The sequence below is a fragment of the Dipodomys merriami genome, unplaced genomic scaffold, assembly GCF_024711535.1.
Source record: "Dipodomys merriami isolate MVZ:Mamm:240054 unplaced genomic scaffold, mDipMer1.0.p SCAF_8, whole genome shotgun sequence".
Lineage (NCBI taxonomy): Eukaryota > Metazoa > Chordata > Mammalia > Rodentia > Heteromyidae > Dipodomys > Dipodomys merriami.
In genome coordinates this window covers 48143704-48158948 of record NW_027206401.1, presented here as the reverse complement: position 1 = coordinate 48158948, position 15245 = coordinate 48143704, and the positions used below count along the sequence as shown (strand labels likewise).

Sequence of the window (15245 nt, the reverse complement as noted above, 5' to 3'; positions counted from 1 at the left end):
GTGCGAACAGCATTCCGGGTATTCTTTCCTCCTTTAGAGTCACCTCACTTGGTCCATGTAGTTTCTAGTTCACCCACTGTCTAGTCCTTTAACAGTGCTCCGGTCATCATCTTCCCTCTCTGCTAGGCCTCAGCATTCAGCTGCCTGACTGCTTAGGCATTTAAACCGAGCACATCCAGTTCACACTGTGATGGAAGTGACTTTGGCTGCAAGGTAAGGCATGTCAGATGAGACAGGGAAGGACTGAGCGGCAGGAGCACACAGGTCATGCAGAGCCTTGAAAGTCCTGTGAAGAATTCTGTCCTTACCCAAAGGCTAGGGGAGAGCGAGAAGACAAAGCGAGAAGTCATGATCAGATTTGCTTTTAGACAAGCCCATCACTAAGACATCAAGAAGGAAAATATAAACCAGGACCAATGGTGCACGCCTGTAATCCTAGCTACTTAGGAAATTGAGATCTGGGGATCACAATGTGAAGGACAGGAGAGATCCTTATCTCCAACTCAGTCACCAAAAAAAGCCAAAAGTAAAGCTGTGGCTTAAGTGTTAGCTTTGAGTGAAAAAGCTCAGGGATAGTGTCCAGGCCTTGAGTTCAAGCCCCAGTACTGACACAGAAAAAAAAAAAAAAAAAAAAGGAAATCCTAATTGATCTAATTGATCTTTGTTCTCTAGAGCTGGGCCTGGGTCTCAGCTCCAGGCCCATTGAGCATATACATAGTTACAGCCCGATGCTTCCAAAAGACTCCCTAGCCTCTTCCGCAAGCCTGGCTCCCAGGACTAGGGTTCATTTATTAGCAGCAATAGTGTGAAAGGTCATGACCAGACACCCCAGCAATGACGTCAGGGGTGGCAGATGAAGGGCTCAGCCAAGGGCTTAGCAGATCATAGACATTAAATTGTGAGTGCAGCCGGCTCACTGCCCCTTGGCCTCCCAGGGGCCAAATCCCTCCTGTTAGCACAGTTTCCACTTCTATTTAGGGGAGGATTAGGAACTGGAAGTCCCAGAATGCACCACCCCAACAGGAGAGAGGACATTTAAATCCTGCTACCATTGAGGGCTCGAAGTATTTTTAAGGGGCTGATTGTTTGATCCTGAGCCTTGGGGATGTGGTCCTTTCACAGGCCCTCAGAGCCTGACCCCTCAGCCCACAGCAGGCTGCCAAAACTTCCAGGTAAACTTAAGCTGCCCCCTATTTTTTTTTTCCAAGAAGGACAAGTGATCCCCATGCCAGCAGAAGCAGGGCTAAGTCACCAAGCTGTGATTTATTTGGCAATAACAGTAAGAACATCATTCACCCTGCTGGGCACAGGCCCTGAGCTGAACACTTCAGACATCCCCCACCCGGTCGTTAGCTGAGGAAAGTGAGGATTAGAAAGATTAGGAAACACAGCCACAGTCCAGAACACAGCAGAATTGCTCCAAACTTGGCCTTCCTGGCCTCTCAACTCCTTTTCCACCCCCAGCCACGGGTAAGGGACATTGTGTAGCAGGTGGGTGAAGCTGCTCCTGGGTCCAGTGAAACAGCTCGAGGCAGGTGGCCAAGAATGGAGTGTTCCAGAGGTGACAGAGAGGCCAAAAAGCAGAAGGAGAGCCAGAACTCCAGGGGAAGCCTCTATGGGCCAGGAAGAAAAGCAGTCACATGATCAGGAGATTGATTGAGGCCACAGGCAGGGAGGAGGGGGATAAAGTAGGAAGGCTGAGAGGCAGGAAGACAGGGACCAGGAACAAGCAAGAGGCACACTTGCTCCACAGTTATTCATAATGGGGAATACTTGGATCCAAAAACCAGAAGCAGTTCTTGAAAAGGCAGGTGATGGGCAGAATAATTGTTTTATGTAACTGTATTGGCCAGGAGAATGCAGGGAAGGCTGGCAGGTGAGGGTGATTATGGGCACGGGAGTGGAGGGGAGGGAAGAGTATAAACTCAAATGGGCGGCATGTGTGCAGTGTGATTGTGTATGCACAGGACTCAAGATGTGCTCTCTAACACTGTGAGGAGAAAAGAGATCATTTTATTCTCATTTATTAGTGTGGTGTAACTCCTGTGTAATGAAAGTACATTTGAAAACTAGAAAGTGTCAGCTTTAACCAGGCACTAGTGGCTCACACCTGCAATTCTAGCTACTTAAGAGAGATCTGAGGATCCTGGTTCAAAGCCAGCCCAGTCTGTAGGACTCTCATCTCCAATAAACTACTTAGAAAAAGCCAGAAGTAGTGCTGTGGCTCAACTGGTACAGCACTTGCCTTGAGCTGAAGAGCTGAAGGACAGTGCTCAAGCCCAGAGTTCAAGCCCCATGACCGACAAAGAAAGAAAAGAAAACATCAGCTGCTGGACTGAAATTTTCTACAGGGAAATGTAACTGTCTGTAATTATCTGGCCACAGGTATATCCTGGAAGATAGAAAAGCACAACATCCTGATCTTTTTCTCCTCAATAATTATTTTCCATATTTTGAATGTATGTGTGTTCATCTCTTGGGATAACTTTCAAGAAATTGTCCTCCCTCTAATTGTCACTTTCCAGCTGTCCCCATGCTCACTGGAGTTGTCTGGAAGTGAGACTCTGGGTCTTTTGAGAAGTGACAGAAGGCAGGCAGTCCAGGCTGCTGAGTGGGAGCCCCTGAGGACCCCTCAAGGGATCTCCTGAACTTTCAGGTGGTGATTTTCCTCTAGCCTTGGTTAGGAACCTACATTCCGGCCCGCCAGCTCTGTAACTTCACTCCTGCTGGGAGCTACTGTTTATGCATCTGTAAAATAAGCCCCTCTGGGAAATTTCCAGGCATGTGCTCTGAGGGATAAGAATCCCACTGCTGATGCCAAAACATGGCATCATCTGTCTCCCTCTTCTGGACTACCCATGCCTATTTGCATCATGAAGGTTCTAGAAGTTCTGCTATAAAGATATCTGTTACAAATGACTGAAATGCATCTGTTACAAATGACTGAAACAGGAATCTCCCACTCTCCTTTGACCTTAGGCCTCTTTGCCTTCTATTTACTTTCCCCAAAGTTAGACTCAGAGGAGCTGGTAGATGACATGACCTTCGGGATCCCCTCCAGGTCACGTCTACGATGTTGGGCACCTAGCCAAGCTAAGTCCTCCAGAGGATTGCCTCTTCCCGTCTTCTGGAGGATTCTACTCTGTGCTTTTTGACTGAGCACAGTGAAGTCTCAGAGACCATTTTCATCTCCCAGAAAAACAGTTCCCTCTGCAGTACCAGAGATTTTAACTCTCATTTATCTTTAGTTGTTTTCTAAAGATAAGGCAGCAAGCAAGCCTCAATGTATGTTTATAATGCACATGTATATTTATGTATATTTATATTCTATACATCACTTGTAAGTAAATATACCTATGTTAGAGGTACAGGTTCTAGAAAACATTGCTGAAAGCATTGTATGATTCAAAAATTGTTTAGAAATTCAAAACAGGTGGCTTATGCCTGTTATCCTAGTACTCAGGAGGCTGAGATCTAGAGGATCCAGGTACAAAGCAAGCCCTGGCAGAAAACTGTGGGATTCAGTATCCAAAATAAGTAGCAAAAAGTAGGACTAGAATTGTGCCTCAGACGATAGAGCACCAACTTCAAGCAAACTATATTAACACAAACTATATTGGCCCTGAGTTCAAGCCCCAGTACAACCAATTAAAAAAAAAAAGCTAGAAGACTTCAACCTGGAAAAATCATGCTTTGTATATCAGTTCCAAACCAGCTTCCTGATAAACTAAGATTTGTAATGTGATGGTTTTGAATGCAAATTCTAAGCACAACTTTACGGGAAATGTCAACATTACCCCATGGAATTCATTATTGTTCAAACATAAATTCCTGAAATCTGGTAAACTTCAAAACACTTTCCCTAAGATTCAAAACAGTAAAATAAAGCCTAATAATCATTATAAAGTTCTTCCCTGGCAATAGCTAAAACAACTGTCAATTATGTTACTTTTGTTTCCCTTTTTTGATGCTAGGGATCGGACTCAGGTCCTCTACGAGTGAGCTAATCACAGCTCAACTTTAGTGTTAATAGTTCAGGTTAAATTCCTATATCAGAGTTACTCCTGCCTCCAAATCCTTAAAGATAGATAGTTCTGTAGTCGGCCTCTCTAGTCCCTTCCTGGGACCTGATCCTGAGAAATACAGCAATGGTTACCCAAAGAGACTTCCATTAGTTGCCAAAATGCTTTGGCTGAACACAGGCATCCAAATGAAAGGCACATCTTCATCCAGCCTTGCTCTCCCTGCTCTGATGCATTGCTTGTACTGGGGCCCTCAGTCTCAAGCTAGGAAAGGGGCTCTGAAGCCAGGTGCTTGTAGCTCATGCCTGTACTCAGGAGACTAAAATCTGATGGTCACAGTGTAAAGCCAGCCTGGACAGGAAAATCAATGAGACCCTTATCGCCAAAGAACCACAGAAAACCTAGAAGTGGAGCTGTGCAAAAGTGATAAATCACCAGCCTTGAGCAAAAAACAAAACAAAAACTAAGGGACAGCATACAGGCCCCAAGTTTGATCCCCAGTACCAGCACAAAAAAAGGGGAAGATTCTTTGTGGGACATTTAAAGTACCCTGACCTTCTTGGGGGAGCCCACTAAGCCAAAGGAGTGGCCTCTCTCCGCTCCCACCACCACCTACCTGGGCTTGGACATTTCCAGCTGTCCTGTCCATCTCTTCCTCCTGGGCTTCCTGCTCTCCACAAGAAGCATCAGGCAAAACAAGAACAAAACGATCCGTGTAGAATAAGGCATGTTGTGAATGTCTAAGCTGCAACAGGCAGCTTCACAGTAGCCTTTTGCGGGGCCAATGCCCCCTGGCTTACGCATTGATTCAGCCCTCGGCCTCCTGCCGGTGCTCCTTGCAGGTGCTGTGAGGACTTGGCTGGCAAGGCTGATTTCCCCACTTAACTGCTTGGTACGGATGCCGGTCCCACCCCACACTCTCCCCCCCACCAGCCTGACCCAAGCACCGGGCTTTGCCCTCCCCAGTGCTTAGACACTCGCCATTAGTCAAGAAGTTTGCCCTCCTGGGGAACTCTGCTTCCGCTGAACCCTAGAACAGCTTTGGCTAAAACTGTTATATAAAAAAATTAAATCTCCTGAACATGCCAGCTTTTTTGCCGAGATCATTAATCCATGTCCTGGCTGCATAAAACCAGCCTGTCACACCGGCCTGGAGTCAGCTTGGATTCCGAGTGGATTTGAGCATGGAGAGGGGTGTGTGGATGTGTTCAGGAGCTGCTGAGAAAATAACCTATTTTCAGAGGGTTGCTTTATCTCTTGATCTAAGAGAATATGCTGGCCTTGTCACTGGGGCTACAGGCTTTCCCCTCAAGTTATCTACCTTTGTTTTTGGTTGTTTGATACAAATTCATACAAAACATCTTAATTTTGAAGGGTCGTATAAACCAAAGTCGAACTCATTCTTATGTAAGCTCTTTTTCCTATCATGAGCAGTTTTCATCTTTGACCTTGAAATATATGAAGCCAAACATCAGAAATTAGGCTTGATTCTTATCCTGTGATACAGGATTATACACATCAGAAGTACAAAGATACATGTGGCTATTATGTTCAACAGAATTTAGTATGTCCAGAAGTACTTATTTTTTTCTTGCTGTATCCTGGCACTGGAAAAACAAAACAAAACAAAACATGGAGTCAGGATTAGAAGTCAGGAGTGAGAGCCAGCAGGGAAACAGAATTGGGGTTTTATTATAGAAGGAAGAAAAAAAAAGCAGCAAAGGAGGATGATATAATCCATTCTGTGTGTGTGTGAGAAAGAGAGACAGAAAGAGAGAGAGAGAGGCAGGCAGAGGCAGAGACAGAGACAGAGACAGAGACAGAGACAGAGACAGAAGAGAGAGACAAAAGACAGAGACAGAACCGGAGCTTGAACTCAGGGCTTTGCACGCTTGCTTAGTTTTTTTTTTCTCTTTCAAGGCTAGCACTTTACCACTTGAACCACAGCCCCACTTTAGCTTTTTGCTAGTTAATTGGAGAGAAGAGTCTCAGGGGATTTTCCTGCCTGTGCTGACTTTAAACCTCAATCCTCAGATTTCAGCCTCTTGAGTAGCCACCAGCACCCAGCTTTAATTTTAGAAAATTTGAATCTTCTCCTGAAGAAACTTCAGAGCCAGTAGCAGTCAGTCCTGTTCCCTTTCCTGCAGCAATGAATATTCTGTCTTTGGATTTGCCTGTTGTGGGCATTGTATAGGGCTGACATCACACACTCTTCCTTGGTATCTGGCTTCTCTCAGGCCAGTCTTGGCTGTAGGATGTTTCATCCCTCAGTTCCTTTTATGGGGGACCATTCAATAGATACAGTGTGCTGTTTATCCATTCATTAGTTGGTCATCTGGGTTTCCACCTTTTGCCTTCTAACAAATTTCTGCCATGAATATTCAGGTACAAGTTTGTGTGTCATCATACTTTTGTTTCTTTTGGACACACAGGTGACAGGGGATTGCTGGGTCCTAAAGTAAAACTTCAATTTCACCTTTAGAGGAACTGCCAAACTGTTTTTAAAATCAGCTGTATCATTTTACTTTCCCACCAGAAATGGGGAAGAGCTACAGTTTCTCCATATATTTGCCAAATTCTTATTACCTGGCCGAATTCATTCTAGCTGTTCTTATGTGAGTTGGTATCTCAGCATGGCTAATGTTGAAGCATGGCTAATGTTGAAATTTCCCCCCCATGCATTCGTTGGTCATTTGTATGTCCTTTATAGACTATTGATTCAGTTGCTGTTGTAAATGTGTGTGTGTGTGTGTGTGTGTGTGTGTGTGCACCATGTTTCTCTTTTTTTACTGATAATATAAATACTATTTAGATATTTTTTCTCCCTCCCCTCCCCCCCTTCCCATCCCAGTATTGGGGCTTGAACTTGGGGCCTCTCATTCTCAGCTTTTTTTCTCACAGTTGACACTCTGTCACTTGAATCATCCCTCTACTTCTGACTTTTGGCTAGCTAATTGGAGATGAGTCTCTTGGATTTGTCTTCCCAGGCTGATTCCAAACCTATATCCTCAGATCTCAGCCTCCTGAGTAACTAGGATTACAGGTATGAGCCACTGGTGTCCTGATTGTTTAGGTATCAATACAAGTTCCCTATATTCTCATTCTGTGTTGTATTTTCTTTCTTTTTTTTTTTTTTATTGTGAAAATACCGTAGAGGGGTTACATGAGCAAGGTAATGAGTACATTTCTCACCAAGCATTGTTGTCTCCTCCTTTGTTTCCCCTTACCTCCCTGCCCTCCCCTCCCGCACTCCCCTCCCCCACCCCGCCAAAGTTCTGTGTTATATTTTCATTTTGGTAGTATCTTTAAAACATAGGGGTTTTTTTGTTTTTGTTTTTGTTTTTTGTATTTTTAACTAGTCCTGGACCTTGAACTCAGGTCCTGAGCTCTGTCCTTGAGTCTCCCTGTGCCCAAGGCTAGCACTCTACCTCTTGAACCACAACAACACTTCCAGCAGAACATAAGTTTTTATTTTAATTAAACCTTTTTCTTTGGTTCTTTGTGCTTCTGATATTGGATCTAAGAAACCACTACCTAGCCCAATATAACACACATTTTGTTTGCTGGTTTCATATTTTTCACTTTGTTGTTATTGGTGGTGGTGGTGGTGGTGGTGGTTGTGGTGCTTGAACACAAGGCCTGGGTGCTGTCCCTTAGCTTTTGTGCTGAAGGACAGTGCTCTACCACCTAAGCCACAGCTCCATTTCTAGTTTAATTGAAGCATCTTATGGACTTTCCTGCCTAGGTTGGCTTTGAACTCAGATCCCAGCCTCCTGAGTAGCTAGGATTACAGGCATGAGCCACCAGTGCCCAGCAACTTTTATTTTTATTTAGGGTCCGGTTGTGGGCCTGACCTCTGGGCCTGGGTGCTGTCCCTCAGCTCTTCACCTCAAGGCTAGCACTCTACCACTTGAGCCACACTTTTGGCTTTTTTTTTTTTTCTTTCATGCTTATGTGGTGCTGAGGAATGGACCCAGGGCCTCATGCATGCAAGGCAAGCGCTCTACTAGAGCCACCTTCCCAGCCCAACTTTTATTTATTTATTTATTTTTGGGTCCAGTTGTGGGGCCTGAACTCTGGGCTTGAGCGCTGTCCCATCTCTTCAGCTCCAGGCTAGTGCTCTACCACTTGAGCCACAGCACCACTTCCGGCTTTTTTTTTGCTTATGTGGTGCTGAGGAATCGAACCCAGGGCCTCATGCATGCAAGGCAAGCACTCTACCACTGAGCCACCTTCCCAGCCCCCCAACTTTTATTTTTTTAAAGACAGGTTCTCACCACATAGCCCAGGCTAGCCTTGAACTCATGACCATTCCTGTCTCCTCTACTTCAGTGCTAGGATTTATAGGCATCTGCAACTAGTATTAGCTCTCAGTCTTTCATCTGAGTTAATTTTTGTCTGTGGCATGAGATTATGAATGGCACCACTGCCTCAAGCTCAGAGCTAAGGGAAGGCCCCAGCATTGCTGAAGTCAGATCATGCCAGCAAGCTAGGGAGTCCTCTGGTCACACAGCAGCATGCCCTTTAATTAGGGTTTAGGTTGGTTGACTTAACAACCAGAGCAGCAGGATAGGATATTTATTGGAGATGACTGGCTACAGTATAATGGATTAAGACTGGAGCCCTAGTAAGAGATCATCTCACTAATTTAGAGGAGATTGTAGCTAAGGAAGGCTGTGGCGGTGAGCATGGAGATAAGATGAAAGATAGGAAAAAAATGAGAAAGGTGCTAAGATTGGATGGCAAATAATAAAACCTTTGCTTAATAACAAAGGATGAATACAGTCATTGGTTTTATTGAACAGCTCAAACTAGTGCTAAAGGTACCTGTTCTAGAAGCAGGGCCTCTAGAATGGCTGAGCCATTCACAGCCTCCCACGAGGGCTTCGATGGTACCTGTGTTCATGTACACACTATTCTTGGTTGGCTGAAGTCAGTTCACTAAATGCATTCACTTTATGCATACTTACTTGCAAATAACACATCAATATAGGCTCTTCATCCCAGGTTTGTGCTCAAGTAGGTCCAAATTTGTAAGGTTTTCTTGTTTACTGATTCTAGGCTATAAAAATGGGTAATCTTGAGTCGAGTGCCACGACTCACACCTATAATCCTAAACTACTCAGGAGGCTGAGATCTGAGGATCAAAGTTGGAAACAAGCCTAGGCAAACAAATCTAGAAGTTTATTTCTAGTTAACCAACAAAATTCCAGAAGGGGAGGTATTTAATGCCAGCCTTGTGCAAACAGCTAAGCAAGTCCATGAGGTTCTGAGTTCAAGGCCCAGTACCAGCATAAAATGTAAAAAAGGCAGTTTCAAGATACAAGGATGTTTCTTCCTAAACTCAAAATAACAGAGTTCTTATTCTCCTGAAGTAGGAAATTTTATATTTCCATAGTCAAAAAAATACATTTTTTAAGTTTGAAAAAGTAGTTGAGAATCTTGATGAAATTTATTTATTTCAGTAGAATAAAAACAATAAGCAGCATGGAAATGTAAAGTGCTACATAAAAGCCCACATTACATAAAATGTGAAAGATTCCTTGGCTTAAACAGTTACAAGTAAAACAGACATTTTTTTTTTTAAAGCATGCTATTTTAACTACCTTGATTTATAATCATGTGCCATGTTGGTCAAAGAAAAGGCCACAAATTGCCAAAATCTGAGAATGAGGGAAATTGGAGTCCTAAGATTTTTACCTACAGATTATACATAGTTTAGGTTTATGCTGGAATTAAAATTTTAAAGTGGGACTTTAAAAACAATAGTTTTCTGAAGAAGCCTATTGGTGGGCTCACAAGCCCCACAATAAGGGAGTTTTTAGGGAGTATATGTGAGGGAGTATATGTGCCACTACCAGATGTGTGTATTTGCTACTAGGAAATCCCACCACAAATTAGCAAGCAGCCAATTATTTGACAGGGAAGGGAAGAGAAGCCAATGAGGTGAAGGCAGGTTTTACACAGTGTTCAGCTTTGAAGTACAGGTTTGCCCCATGGAAGCATGCAGGTCGCAGAGCGCCGAGGCTGCCTCAAATCTGAGAGGAGCAAATAGGACTGTTATAGCACATGATTTAGCTTGGCATAGGGTGAGAGCGTGGGTACTTTTTTCCTAGGTGGTAACGCTACTTGATCTTCTCAACTGAGTCGATGACTTGTTACTAAGAGACCACTGACCTGACGTTGTTCATGTTGTGTTATAAACCAAGACTTCAAGATGTATCTTCTCATGGCAATCGAAATTATCAAAGGACAACTTATATCTGTCCTGACCTGAGAGCTTCATGAAGTCCTTAGGCATTTTAGTCTTTCCTGACTTCAGCTATAGACATAATCTATGAACAACTTTAAAAGCTATTAAATTAGCGTTATATCTATTATTTATTTGTCAGTTGTGGGGCTTCTACTCAGGGTATGGGCACTGTCCCTGAGCTCTTTTGCTTAAAGCTAATGCTCTACCACTCCGAGCCACAACTCCACTTCCAGGTGTTTGAGTGGTTAATTGAAGATAAGAGGGACTTTTCTGCCCCTGCTGGCTTCAAACCACGATCTTCAGATCTCCACCTTCTGAGTAGCTAGGATTAGAGGCGGGAGCCACTGGAGCCCAGTGTTGTACAATATATTTTTATTTTAGATGCAGACATAATGGAAAACTGGCTATGAAAACAGAAATTATGTCTTGTGGTTAGTAGGTTCGAAATTCTAGTCTCATAACAAAAATAAAAGTTAAATTTGTCTTTAAAACGATTTTATGTAGTCTTTTGTATCCTGCCCATAATTCAGTTAAAATCACATAAGGACTTTATGATACCCTTTCCCAAATGGGATAATTTTTATGGACGAGAGCTTAATTATTTATACTGCTTGTGGTGTCAAAATGAAACAAAAAGAATCTAAGTGTACTTTTAGAGACTAACCTAAAAGCCTGCATCTGAAAATTCAGTCTTCACCAAAGGGCCTCCATGCCACTAGGGAGCATGATGCAGTCTTCTGTGGGCAGTGCCGCAGCAGCATTGTGACAACACGTTTATCTATTGGCGTCTGTGCAGCTGGCTAGCACTAAACAACATACAGACTCTTTTCACTGGACATCTTTCTTGGGCTTTGATTGAAATAATTGTAAGATTTCCTACCTTCTATTACTGCTATTACCGGGGCCCTGAATTTTTCTATTAAAATGGTATGTGAAATATTTCAAATTATGCATATTCCTGGGATAATTAAAATTTATAATAATTACAAAGCTAGGTATAATAATACATTTCAAAATATATACAACTCAGAGCAGGGCAAATATTCAAATTTATGATCCGCTCACTTCTCTGAAAGAAAATGAAGCAATTTCCTAGCTTGAACCCTTCCTTCTTTAAGAAAAAGGGTTATGGAGAACTGAGTTCTTTTTCTTCCTTCCCTTTTCTTCCTCCTTTCTTTTTTAAAAATCTGTATATATATCAGAGGGGGTAATAACAGCATATCAAAGTGGTTGCAAAGTACTTCCTCTTCAAGTAACATCCAGTAACAAAAATGTAACAAAGATGAAACAAAAATGCTCCAAGTATTTGAAAAAAGTTATTTCACTGGAGAATATTTAAAACACAAACAAAGTCACAGAATGGGCAACCCTAGTATTTCTCTTACAATGACACTGAAGGAAGCTACTTGAGTTCTGGTCTCCCTTTTCAATTCTTTCCCTGCCTCATTCTACAGTAGAAAGAGTACTCTCTAAATGATACTGAGCAACTAGATAATACTCATGGGAATTTAAAACACCATCCTTTATCTGAAAAATTCAAAGGGCTACACAGAAAAGTATGGCAAATTTATAGAAAAAGAAGTTGAGCTGGAGAGACAGTAATAAATTCTTTGTCTGGGAAGCAGATGAAATAATGAGACCACGAACTCTGGCTTCTAATCTCTTACTGAACAGTACATATTGCTGGACACAGCCTGAATGTCTGGCTATACTTACATTGAATTTATAAGGATCAAAAAAAAAAAGGAATGAAGGATAAATACAAAATAATCTTTTTTAAACAATTCTTAGATTATACCCAATACAGAATGTTTAATGAAGCAGTTGAGTCACAGCTCTTGAAGTCACAAAGCAGTATTATAACTCAAAGTCAAATATGTACTCATTGGCTAGATATATTCGTCGGAATATTAGAGCTGCCAATGCCAAAGTCAGGATGACAATCAGTACAGCTGACCCGCCATGATCGGTGTGGTTGTCTCTTGGCTGCTGGGCCTGGATTATGTCAGGTGAAGTAGATGACCTTCTTTGACTCTGCTGCTGGGCCCGGCGCTGCCGAGGGCTCATGGAGGTATTCTTAGCCACAGGTTGGGTAGGTTGTTGAAAGGATGCCGCAGACGAGTTCTGGACTCCAAACTACAGAATTTTGAGACATTTAGTTTGAACATAGCAAAGAAAACTGTATACGTACTAGTTATCTGTCCAAAAATAGAGAATCTTGGAGTACTAAACATGACCAAAGGCAAAACTACCAAAACTAACATGAATACTGACTGGTAGGTGAGTGTACGGAACAAGTCAGCATCACAAGTGGCTCCCTCAGCCCACAGGCAGAGGAGCAGCTTGCCAGCAGCAAAGTAGACCGGCACAGTTCACCTTGTCCCCTCTGGGGCTTTCCATGCCCTCAGATGCAGCTCTTAGCAGTCTGCCAAGTATCTGGGAGCTCCCCTACTTTTAGCAACCCAAAGTAGCAATTCGGTTTCCACTTTCAATTTGTCAATGACCCATTTTAAATGAAAAAAAAAAAAAAAAAAAAAAGCACCTCTGTGTCATGTGCCTTTCATGAATCAAGTTTCTTCCAGTATTATCTCATTCTAGCAGCCTGCTTCCACCAGTGATGACAGAACACAGGCAGTGATCCCAACCTGCAAATTCTTCATAGCAATACAGTCATACCCTTTCACATTATTCCTGACAGAGGAACTGAGCACAAGTCCAGAAGTACCTTTTCTTTAGTATTGGATACTTTATGTTGTCAAGAGGTCCCTGGATAGAAGTGAGAAAATGTGGAGGAGTCAGCGTATGTTCTACTTGGGCCCACGCCTGCCCCTACAGAGCACTGGGTGACAACTGTGGCCCAGCCAGTCACTGCATAACCACAGTGTGACACCGAGGCCTTCAATATTTTCACTTTGGTTGACAGATAAGGAAAATGACTGCATGGTATAACATAAGAGTTCCATTTTATTTATACAGATACTTTAATCCTACCTCTAACAACTCAGTGACCTTTATTTCTTCTATTGAAAGCAATTTATACACTGGTTATATATTGTTGTCCGTATATATTATGTCAAACAAAATTAAAATTTCTAGTTTGTTCAGAATAATATAAAGTAAGTATAAAACATTTCAATACTTTCATAAAAACTTTAAATATTTAGAAGGAAAAGAAGAATCAAATAATACAATTTAAATACTTTTTTTTTTTTAGTTTTGTCAGTCATGGAGCTTGAACTCTGGGCCTGGGAGCTGTCCCTGTCCTCTTCAGCTCAAGGCTAGCACTCTACCACTTGAGCCACAGCGCCACTTCTGGTTTTCTAGTGGTTTTATTGGAGACAAGAGTCTCACGGGGTTTCCTGCCTGGGCTGGCTTTGAACTGTGATCCTCAGATCTCAGCCTCCTGAGTAGTTAGAATTACAGGTGTAAGCCACCGGCACCCGGCCAAATACTTTTTTAAAAGGTAAAGGGATAGGTTTTGGCCAACAACAGATTTAAACAGGGAAAAAATTGCAGATTTTCCATTTTCAATCTATTGTTCACTTCAACTTTAAAAGGTTTTAGCTGCACATGGTGTCCCATGCCAAAACTGAGCACTTGGGAGGTAAGAAGAGTTCAAGACCAGTTTCAGCTCTATAGCTGATAGCCACCCTGTCTTTAAAAAAGCATACCAAAAAAAAAAAGGTCTAAGGGCTGGGAAGGTGGCTCAGTGGTAGAGCGCTTGCCTTGCATGCATGAGGCCCTGGGTTCGATTCCTCAGCACCACATAAGCAAAAAAGAAAAAAAGCCAGAAGTGGCGCTGTGGCTCAAGTGGTAGAGCGCCAGCCTTGAGCTGAAGAGCTGAGGGACAGCGCCCAGGCCCATAGTTCAGGCCCCACTACTGGACCCAAAAAAAAAAAAAAATTGAAGCTAGTGCTGCTAATGAACTGAATTACATGAATTTGAATCTCTATCGTCCAAGACTCCAAGAAGCAACCTGCTCACTGAAGAATGCACAAAGCTCAGGGGTTTACGGGATCCTCTGTCATCACCTGTGTCACAGTGAATGAACAAATACTCAATGACTGAACCAAGTTATGGCAGCCCATCAAGCAATCAGTCCCCATTCTCCTGACTACTCAGCCATGAACAGAAAAGCATTCAATAAACCAACCAAGCTTTAAAAGGAGCCAGTTCTTTTTTTTTTTTTTTTGGGTCTGGTCGTGGGGCCTGAACTCTGGGCCTGGGCGCTATCCCTCAGCTCTTCAGCTCAAGGTTAGCGCTCTACCACTTGAGCCACAGCGCCACTTCTGGCTTTTTTCTTTTTGCTTATGTGGTGCTGAGGAATCGAACCCAGGGCCTCATGCATGCAAGGCAAGCGCTCTACCACTGAGCCACCTTCCCAGCCCAAGGAGCCAGTTCTTAAGGACTATGAAAATCATGATAATATTGATCCAGAATTCAGCACAAAAATGGCTCAGACTGCAGCCTATGTTTATTCATCTTATCTAGCAGGAGACATCCTCCCATAACCTGACCAAAGCAGGGAGCCTGTATCATCACCAGGCTGGCTTTGCCACTAAGTACATGTGACCCTAAGCAACTTATTTAACCTAAGTCTCAGCTCCCTCATCTGTACAGTGAGGGAGGATAATATCCAATTTGCCTGTTGTGAGGATTAAACTGGCATAAGGATATAAAGTGCTTAAAATAAAAATTACTTGTTATATGTTAATTATTATTAATGCTTTTATGAATTCACTTGGCAGTTTTTTGGTCCTTTATTGTATGATTAATATATTTAGAAAATACTTAAAATACTGACTTAAAACAATCAATACAATGGTAATGTATGCCTACAATTCTAGCCCTTAGAAGGCTGAAACAAGAGGATCAAGAATTCAAGGTCAGGGCTGGGAAGGTGGCTCAGTGGTAGAGTGCTTACCTCGCATGCATGAGGCCCTAGGTTTGATTCCTCAGCACCACATAAA

At 42.7% G+C, this 15245-nt stretch overlaps 2 protein-coding genes across 3 annotated transcripts in view; both read right to left on the bottom strand.

The window, feature by feature from the left end:
• Nucleotides 1-4869, bottom strand: part of Gabrr2 (gamma-aminobutyric acid type A receptor subunit rho2) — a 32523-nt gene extending 27654 nt beyond the window's left edge. Inside the window, exon 1 of the mRNA XM_070010944.1 lies at nt 4639-4869. Coding sequence (XP_069867045.1) covers nt 4639-4826 — 188 coding nt within the window. The 5' untranslated portion in view covers nt 4827-4869. The remainder of the gene's footprint in view (nt 1-4638) is intronic.
• A 4595-nt stretch (nt 4870-9464) lies between these two features.
• The window catches only part of Ube2j1 (ubiquitin conjugating enzyme E2 J1), a 31143-nt gene continuing 25362 nt past the window's right edge, over nt 9465-15245 (bottom strand). For both annotated transcript variants that reach the window (XM_070010113.1, XM_070010114.1), the window contains exon 8: nt 9465-12411. In XM_070010113.1, the coding sequence (XP_069866214.1) occupies nt 12133-12411 (279 nt within the window). In that variant the 3' untranslated portion in view covers nt 9465-12132. The remainder of the gene's footprint in view (nt 12412-15245) is intronic.